Below are 9,988 nucleotides of genomic sequence, written 5' to 3' on the forward strand. Positions count from 1 at the left end.
GGCTGGTTTCGAACTCCTGAGCTCAAACAATCCGCCTGCCTCGGCCTCCCAGAGTGCTAGGATTACAGGCGTGAGCCACCGCGCCCGGCCCAGGTCTTGGTTTTTTAAGTGGAAGTAGTTCATAGAGGCAAAACCTGCCTGCCAGGTCCCCTTTGCTGACATCTTTTGAATTTTTCGTCCTCTCCTTTTTATTCTTGTACCTCTTCTTCTTCTTCTTTTTTTTTGTTCTCTCTTACCATTTTGGACACTCCAGTAGTCCTGTCTGCACCCATGTTTTCAGCTACTCTTTACCCACTGATAGTAGCTACATCTGTTTTTCCAGTCCAGATCTCTGTTCTGAGCTGCAGACATATTTGCCACATTATCTCCTAGATTTCTTCACTTCCTCAGGCATCTCAGACTTCAACATGTGCAAAACAAACCTTTTCCTGCCAACTGCTGTTTTTCTTCTACTTATTCACCTGCCTTAGTTGAACAATCCCCACCTTCCACCTAAAAATCTAAGCCAGAAATCTTGGTGTCCTCTAGACTTCTTCCTTTTCCCCCTGCTATATTATTTATTCCATTACCAAGTTATTGATTCTAACTCCTAAATAGTCCTCGAATCCATCCCTCCTCCTCTCTATCCATACTGCTGCTACCTTAGATCAGGCCTTACCATCTCTTACCTGCTTTTTCCCTGTCAACCCCAACTCCCCACTGCCATGAGTGTGACTGCTTAAAACTACACATATTATTATCTCACCCTCCTTTTCAGAATTCTACAGAGGGTTCCTTTGTGTAGTTCACAAGGCCTTTCATGATCTGGCTCTTGTCTACATGTTCAGCATCATATTTTGTCACTCTCCTGCTATACTAAGATAATATTACCATATATACAGATTTTTCCATCAGAATGAAAGTATTTATAGCTCTGGACATGTTGTCATTCTACAAAGATTTTGAGTGTTCACTCCTTGCCAGGCTCTGTGTGCCAGGAGCTGGATGTACAGAGGGGAACAAAGCAGACAGGGCCTCTGCTGTCATGGAACTTTGAATCTAGTAGAATAGACAGGTATTGAAAAAACTTTAGCTGGGCATGGTGGTACATGCCTGTAGTTCCAGCTACTTGGGAGGCTGAGGCAGGAGGATCGCGTGAGCCCAAGAGTTCAAGGCTGCAGTGAGCTATGATTGGACCACTGCACTCTAGCCTGGGTGACAGAGCAAGACCCTGTCTCTTATAAACAAAAACCAAAATAAAACCAAAAAACTGTTACACAAATTTATAATATGCCTAATTACAAATTTTGAAAAGTCCTATGAATAGGATAGTATGAGAGAAAACATCAGAGGCAACTAATTTAGAGGCCTCTCTAAAAAAGTGATGTTTAAGACTTGAAAGAGGAGTAGGAGTGAGTTAGGCAAGGTGTAAGGGTGGGGAAAGGGAGTTTCAGATAGAGGAAACCTAACGTGCAAAGATCTGAGGAGCAAGAGAGTTTGGTTCTTTTAAGGAATTGATGAAAGGTCAGTGGCTGGAGGCTGGTCAGTCAAGGGGCAGATGGGTCAAGATGAGTTTTGAGAGGAAAGCAGAGCTGGCCTGATGCCATAATCTCTACCTCTGCACCTTTGTGCATGCTGTTCCTTCTTCCTGGAATGCCTGTGTCTGACCTGCATCTTACTTGCCTGATGTACAGCTCTTCTTCCAGAGAGTTCTGTCTTTTCTTCCTTTATAGAGCATGAGACAGTCTTAAGTGCTTCATCTTCTGGGAGCTCCTGTTGTCATATTATGTTGTAATTATCTCATTATATTTCTGTTTCATCACTAGTATGTAAGCTTATTGAAGGCAGGGCTCTTTTCTTTTATGGAGCCCACGTGCTAGCATAGGGCCAAGCAAGCATTCAGTAGATGTTGATAAAATTTGAATGAACTAATGAAAGTCTGTCCTTTGTTGAGTAATTCTTGAGTATCTGTTAGGGGTTCTGTCTAGTACTAAGCACTTTGGGGGCTCATAAAGACTAGGAAATAGCCTTTCTTGGATATTTATACAGGCTAACACATTTAAATGCGTAAGTAGAGGAGGAGACAATTGGCATATAAGACCTTATAGCCAAATCAAACTATCTTTTAATCTTAGCCTAGAGTGCTTGCTTGCCTTCCTTCAAACTCCTTTGGCACTCTACCTCTCCATTGCACTGATCTCAGACAGCAGTTATATAGTAGAATGGAACCCCCTTGAGGCAGAACCCAGGGCCTACTCACCTATGTATCTGGCACAGCAGTCAGCACACACACTCACAATGAGAGAGAAGTGATTGGGTAACAAAAGGAGCACTACACAATATGGTGCAAAGTGATTAGGGGCTCAGGATATAAGAAAGACTGTGTGGGAAACTGGTTGTCACTAAAGGAAGATTTTCCTGAAGGAGCTGATTTCTAAGCTGGATTTCAGGGAAAATTATGGTTTTCAGTTATGGGGTGGAAGGCCAATGAATGCATGAGAGATTAGTGAGATCTGCTGTTGAGGAAATAAGCTGTAAATGTTCTAGGAAGTAGATGGGCCATTTCACTGGGGTATATTGCAGTAGCTGAGACAAAGGGGTGAGGCTTATGTGAGGGAATTGGAGAGCCAGTGATTCTAGGCTGAGAATGGTTGGAAAGATGACAGGAGCCTTAGTGAGGTGTCAATGCTTAGGAGGGGCTACTTGATACAGGCTGAGTGCACCTGAACTGTCAAGGGTGATGGAATCTGAAAGAGGAATACTGAATTGAGTGACTTCAGACAGCAGGTTGAGTGGCATGACTAGCAGTGATCCTGGGAAAGTGGTAAGCAGAGGGTGGCCGTGAAGGCAGAGCTGAGGCCTGCTGGTTTGCGTTAGGCCATGAGGAAAGGACGGATGTGGGTGAGGGAGAAAAGAGTCAAGGGGTGCAGAAGGACTTCATAACACTTGTATATGGGATGACCAGCTATGTGGATTTCATGTAGTGACTAGGGTAATAGTAACATAGCAGCTGGGAAGAAGGGGGAGAGGTCAGCACCAGGAAAGGGTTCTTGGAAGTAGTGAGAGTGATGATGATTGGACAGAGCCTAGGGAGTGTTTTGTCAATACCTGGGAAGTTTGAGCCTGGGAGTGAGCTAAGAGAAAAGTAGAAAAGAAGCAGTCACGATTTAGGGATTTAGTCCCTTTTACTAAAGGGACAGAAATAGTGTTGGAATGAGGTCCTTTAATAGTAGTAGTACATGAGGCTTGCCCACTGTGGGCAAGCAAGCCTTGTACCCACAGCTGTGGGGGATCTTATGGTCCTGTCGGTTCATGTGAAGAAAGACTTCAGATATGCATGAACCTCTGACAGTAGAACAAAACTGTGTCTGGGTGTTTTGTGCACTTTGTTCCCTCTTGACTCTCATTTCTCCCCCATGGACTGTTCTCTTCCCCCTTTACCAGGTTGCCTGTGGCTGGGGAAAGGAATGTGCTCATCACCAGTGCCCTCCCATATGTCAACAATGTCCCCCACCTTGGAAACATCATTGGTTGCGTGCTCAGTGCTGACGTCTTTGCCAGGTGGAGCCAGCTGCTAGGGGAGAGACCTCCTGAGGGAGGGTTGGGCCTGAAGAGAATAGGATGCCTCAAGGGTAGGGCTGGAGGGATCTTGGGGACCAGGAGTGGCTGAGGCATTCCTGTCATGATCACCACATTCCCTTGCAGGTACTCTCGTCTCCGCCAGTGGAACACCCTCTATCTGTGTGGGACAGATGAATATGGTACAGCAACAGAGACCAAGGCTATGGAGGAGGGTCTAACCCCCCAGGAAATCTGCGACAAATACCATATCATCCATGCTGACATCTACCGCTGGTTTAACATTTCCTTTGATATATTTGGTCGCACCACTACTCCACAGCAGACCAAGTAGGTTTCCTCTAATGAGGCAGAAATGGGGGTTGAAGGCTGGGACTGGGGGAATAAGGATATGCTGGAGACAGAAGGAGCCAGGGTGGCTGTCTAGTTACTCCTCCTAAACCTAGGATCTGGATATTGCCCTGGGCAGTCATCCAGTCATTATTGAGGGAAGTCTGTGCAGACACCTGACCAGGGGCTGAGGGAGCAGCCGAGGGAGGGAAGAAACAGGACTTCAGTTCATGGGAAGTAGCTACTTTCCCTCTAGCGCCTCCCTTCCTTTCTGGCTGCCCCAGAGTCTTAAGACATTTCCTCCCACTCCTGTGTGCGTTTATAACAAAGATACTTATTTCTCCTCTGCCTGATATGCAGCCTTATAAAAACTTTACATAGTAGACAGGCTGCTTGCTGATGGTGCTTTGCAGTTTAACACTTAGACTGCTTTAATTTAGAACATATTAAAGAACAGACACAGTCCTATCCTTTTGGAGATTTTTGTTAGCAAAGAGTACAAAACAGATAAGTCCTTATTCAACAAAAGAGGTATTGAGGAAAGTATTAAGTATTGAGGAAAGTGATTGTGCGGGCACTTAGGGAATATTGTGAGGAATCTGGGTTCATCCAGGGAAACTCTCAAAAGATGAATAGATGGCCTTTGCTTGAGGAGCCGTCTGCCTCATTTCTTAGACGCTTGGAGTGAATGAGTTTAGGTCCCTAGTTGGAGTGGCAGGAGGGAGGGATGCATCACTTCCTTTGACTGTCTCTCCCCTATTCCTTGCTCACCTCACCAGAATCACCCAGGACATTTTCCAGCGGTTGCTGACACGAGGTTTTGTGCTGCAAGATACTGTGGAGCAACTGCGGTGTGAGCACTGTGCCCGCTTCCTGGCTGACCGCTTTGTGGAGGGTGTGTGTCCTTTCTGTGGCTATGAGGAGGCTCGGGGTGACCAGTGTGACAAGTGTGGCAAGCTCATCAATGCTATTGAGCTCAAGGTGAGAGGAGGGTCTCATGGGAGCCTGGAAGGAGTCATTCCTTATTCTTTTTTTTTTTTTTTTTTCTGTTGCCCGGGCTAGAGTGTCGTGGCTTCAGCCTAGGTCATAGCAACCTCAAACTCGTGGGCTCAAGCGATCCTACTCCCTCAGCCTCCCGAGTAGCTGGAACTATAGGCATGCGCCACCATGTCCGGCTCATTTTTTCTACATATATATATTTAGTTGTCCAGATAATTTCTTTCTATTTTTAGTAGAGACGGGGTCTCGCTCTTGCTCAGGCTGGTCTCGAACTCCTGACCTTGAGCGATCCGCCCGCCTCGGCCTCCCAGAGTGCTAGGATTACAGGTATGAGCCACCGCGCCCGGCCCGTTCCTTATTCTTAAGGGACTCCCAGTCTCATCCCATTCAGGATTTTTATTTTAGCATCCAAGACCTTTACCAGTGGCCCTTTCTGCCCCATCTCAGCAATGTATCATTTAGTTTACTTGAAGAACACTTATTGAGCATTTATTATGTGCTTAGCACTATGCTCAGAAACAGACAAGTTGAGTTTATACTTCCCGACCTTTGCTTTTGCTTTACCTGATCTACATTTGTTTAGATCCTTCTCTCCAATAAGTACTACTTGTCTTCTAGTCCATGTTTATTTATTGGTTGGTTTATTTATTCATACATATGACATTTTTTGAGTCCTTAGAACAGGCCAGTTAGAGTTCTAGGTGCTGGGGATGTAATAGTGAACAAGATAGACTTTAGTGTGGAGAGGAGACCAACACTAAACAGGGAAATAACATAAATACAGAATAAACAGCCAGGAAAATGTGAGAGAGATTGACTTCTGGGGGAAGATTTAAGTTAGGTAGTTAGGGAAAGCCTCTCAGAGGAGGTGACATTTGAACTCAGAGTTTAACTGAAGAATGAGAAGGAGCAAACCAGGTGAGAAGCGGGGTTTAGAATGTTGTAAGTAGTTGTCCAAGTTCAAAAGGCAAGTGAAAAAAAAAAAATGTTGTAAGTAGAAGGACTAGGAAATGCAAAGGCCAGGAAGCAGCAAAAAGCCAAAAAGGCAGAATTGAAAAGGCCAGTGTAGCTGTAGCATGGTGAGTGAGGAGGGTAGATTGAGATGAGGTCAGAGAGATAGGCAGGGGCCAGATCACCAGGGCCTATTAAGCCATTATGGGAATTTGGATTTTATTCTAGTTAAATGGCAAGGTGCTCTGTGGAAAACAGATGGGAGATAAGCAAGAGAGAAAAATGTAGAGAAGGATTTGGAGAGGCTAGAATCTGGAAATGGGATGATACTGGTTTGGACCTGGTTAATAGCACTAGAAATGGAAAAAAAGAATGGATGGACTTGAGATATATTTTGGAGGTAGACTCTATAGAGCTGGGTAAACTAGAATTTGGGGTGGTCAAGGAAAAGATGACTTGTAAGTTTTTGGCTTTAGCAGCTTGGGTAGATGGTAGTACCTTCTATGAACATGGGCAAGATTAAGGGAAGAACAGGCATTCAGGTAGGATGCAGTGATCTTTTTTGGGTTTGTTAAGCTTGAGATGTCCGTTAGACATCCAAGTAGAGATGTTAGGTAGGCAGCTGGATATAGGCATGTGGAGTTCAGGAGAGAGGTCTTGAGAATTATAATTTCTGACCTTTGGAAACTCAGATTAACACTCACTTGGGAGCTTTCATTGATTAGCTCCACCTAACCATTTACTCCTTTAGCCATCACCCTTTGGTATTTATGTAGTCAATTTGTACCACATAAATCTTTCTGGACATCTTGCTCTGTAAGTGTCTGTACTTCTTTCATATAACTTCCTCAAGGAGAGGGGCATGTCTTTGCTTTCATACTTCCTTCCTCCCCTTACACAGCAAAGGACAGTGCAGTTCTCTGTACTCTGGAGTGATAGGATAGAGAAAATGTTATACCATGCAGACTTGAGTCTCCAAGTTCAGAGCAGGCCAGGAGTAATTGATGAGCTGGCCAGGTGTGAACATGAAGCTAAGCTAGATGGCAGACTGAGGAGCTTATCCCTCTATGTGCTTCCCATTGCCTGGACAGCTCCTCCTGGCCTGCAGGCCTGATCCTGATCATCTTGCCCTGGGTCACCTCTTCTCTGGAATTTTCCTTCACAGAAACCTCGGTGTAAAGTCTGCCGATCATGCCCTGTGGTGAAGTCCTCCCAGCACCTGTTCCTAGACCTGCCTAAGGTAAGTGGGCCTTTCCCTCAACCTAGTTTTCAGGAGGCTTCTGTCCCCTCTGTTTCAGCCACAAATACTGATAGCAGATCACTCTTAAATGTTTTTAATTTCCATTAAAAATTATACGTGCTATTAGAGATGAAACACATTAAAGGGCACAAAGTGAAGGCTGCAGGCCCACTTGCCAGAGGTTATTTGCTACTGCTCATTTTCCTTTGTGTCTTTTCAGAAATGTCATGTGTCTATAAAAGTATTTTTGTCTCTTTTTTTCTTAATGCAAATTGATTGGATCGTGGTATTCACACTTTTCTGTAACCCGCTTTCTTTTGCTTTGTAATGGATCTTGACCAGTTTTACACATTAGTAGATTTGCCTCCTTTTTATTTCTTTTTAAATTTTTTATTTGGAAATAATTTCAAGCTCACAAAAATGTGCAGGAATGAACTTGCCAGAACAAAGAACCCCATGTTCTTTACCCAGAAGAACCTCATGTACCCATTACCTAGATTCAGTTAAGATTTTGCCCATGTGGTTTAGCATATTCTCTCTCTTCCTCCCTTTTTCTTTCTCTTCTACCCTCCCCCCACAGCATATGTACATTTATCTTCTTTATTCCTAAATACTTTAGTGTGTGTATTTCCTAAGAAACAAGACGTTGTATAACCACAGTATAGTTAACAACTTTAGGAAATTTAACATTGATATATTTATCTGATCTACCATCAATTATCCCAATATTCTTTTTTTTTTTTTTTTTTTTGAGACAGGGTCTTGTTCTGTTGCCACAGTCATAGCTTACTACAGCTTTGAAATCCTGGGCTCAGTTGATCCTCCTGCCTCAGCCTCCTGAGTAGCTGGGACTACAGGCATGTGCCACCACACCTGGCTAATATTTTTTTATCTTCCATAGAGACGAGGTCTTGCCATGTTGTTCAGGCTGGTAATTTAGTTACCTGTTATCATTGTGGATTCATGGGTTCCTATTTTTTTCAGTTGTTTATAATTCATTTCTGTCCTAAATTATATTCTTATTCAAAGTCCCTTATTTAGCCAGTGGGGTCCTATTCTTTGCTTTTGGGATCTCCTACCATTTTTTAGCATTTACTAAATTTCTGGCATTGGAAGATACTCTAGGTTCATCTTGTTTGAGCCTTGAAATCAACCATGTCTCCACAAAGCATTGGTTCATTTTAGTGGGGAACAATATTAGAGACCAAAATCTAGGTGGTAGATGTGCTCATTGCTATTGAGTTGTCTTTGTTTCTAGGCCCTTTGAGCAGAGAGTTAGGCATTTATTTTTGATTCGTACTGACCCCTATAATTCCAATCCATCCCCACAGCGTTCTTCTGCACTTTCAATCTTATTTCATATTTGTATCTTCTTTTTCTACAGTAGGTATCCTGGTTCTTAACAAGCATCAGCCCATTTATTCATTTGCTCAATCCTATAATAACACCTAAAATAATTTCAGGATTGCTTTGCCTATATCTCTACAAAAAAACAAACCTACTAAAAAAGAGTTCAGCATTTGTTGGCAAATCTGACCCTGTCCCTGGACTTGAGGGTTTAGTCAAATAATGTGCTCAGAACTTACCTGGATTAGTTTTTCCCTGTTCAGTGTAGTTACAGTACTAAAATAAGTTAATAGGTAGCAAACTGTATATCAAACTGTATATCATCTTTTGCATTTTGCCTTTTTTACTTAATGTTATGGAAACCACTCCATATTAGCTCATAGAGATCATCCTCGTTCCTTTGTTTTTAATGACTACTTAGTACTCCACTCAATATGTAGTACCCTAGTTTATTCATCCAGTTTCCTGTGTTTGACATTTAGGTGGTTTCCAATATTTTTCCAATTACATATGATGTTGCAGTGAATTATATTCTTGTGCATATGTATTTTTGTATTGTTTGAAGTTTATCTTCAGGATAAATTCCTTAAAAGTGATCACTTGCTGTGCGAAGGGTAAATACATATGTAGTTTATTGCCATATTCTCCTAAGTTTTGCATTCCCACCAGCAGTGTGAGTGCCTGTTTCCCCATAGTTCCACGAATAGACTGTATTGCCATGCTTCAGAAGCTGACCCCCTTTTATTAACAGTAGTATGGTATTGATGTGGATGGATCTCATAAAGCATTCTTTAAAAAAAAATGATTTATCTTCGTTTTTCTGCTTATAGAAGTGGAATAAGCTTGTTTTTAAAATTGCAGATAGAGGCCAGGCGCAGTGGCTCATACCTGTAATCCTAGCACTTTGAGAGGCCAAGGCAGGAAGATTGCTTGAGGCCAGGAGTTTGAGACCAGTCTGAGCAACAAAGAGAAACCTCATCTCTACAAAAAAACAAAAAAATTAGGTGGGTGTGGTGGCACATGCCTGTAGTCCTAGCTACTCAGGAGGTGGAGGCAGGATGATCACTTAAGCCCAGGATTTTGAAGTTGCAGTGAGCTGTGATTGTGCCATTGCACTCTAGCCTGGGCAACACAGTGAGACTCTGTCTCAAAAAAAAAAAAAGAAAAAAGAAAAGAAAAAAATGCAGATGGAACTAAATGGTATAAAAGGTGAAAGTCCCTCATAATCCCATTTGAGGATTAATGTATTCTCAGCACTAATACATATCTTCTTCAGAATTTTCTTTGGCCTTCTATTAATGTGTATTTTTGATTTTTACAATAGGATTATATCATATATTATACAGTTTGGTTTATTTAATATATCTTGAAGATCTTTTCATGTCAGTACTTACAGGTCTACATAATTCTTTTTAATGGCCTTGTAAATATTTAATTGTATTGATACACTGCATTTCTTTAAACTCATCTGAACAATGGGAGTTAGTTTCAAATTTTTGCTGTCATGAAAGTGCATTTCTTTCTTTCTTTCTTTCTTTCTTTCTTTCTTTCTTTCTTTCTTTC

General features: G+C 42.4%; 1 protein-coding gene across 3 annotated transcripts in view; it reads left to right on the forward strand.

Annotated features, from left to right (window-relative positions):
• Positions 1-9,988, forward strand: part of MARS (methionyl-tRNA synthetase) — a 20,641-nt gene that overhangs the window by 3,341 nt on the left and 7,312 nt on the right. For all 3 annotated transcript variants that reach the window (XM_012651702.1, XM_012651710.1, XM_012651716.1), the window contains exons 8-11: positions 3,424-3,540; positions 3,685-3,888; positions 4,668-4,869; positions 7,004-7,078. In XM_012651702.1, coding sequence (XP_012507156.1) covers positions 3,424-3,540; positions 3,685-3,888; positions 4,668-4,869; positions 7,004-7,078 — 598 coding nt within the window. The remainder of the gene's footprint in view (positions 1-3,423; positions 3,541-3,684; positions 3,889-4,667; positions 4,870-7,003; positions 7,079-9,988) is intronic.

Source organism: Propithecus coquereli, unplaced genomic scaffold (genome assembly GCF_000956105.1).
Source record: "Propithecus coquereli isolate 6110/MARCELLA unplaced genomic scaffold, Pcoq_1.0 Scaffold111, whole genome shotgun sequence".
Lineage (NCBI taxonomy): Eukaryota > Metazoa > Chordata > Mammalia > Primates > Indriidae > Propithecus > Propithecus coquereli.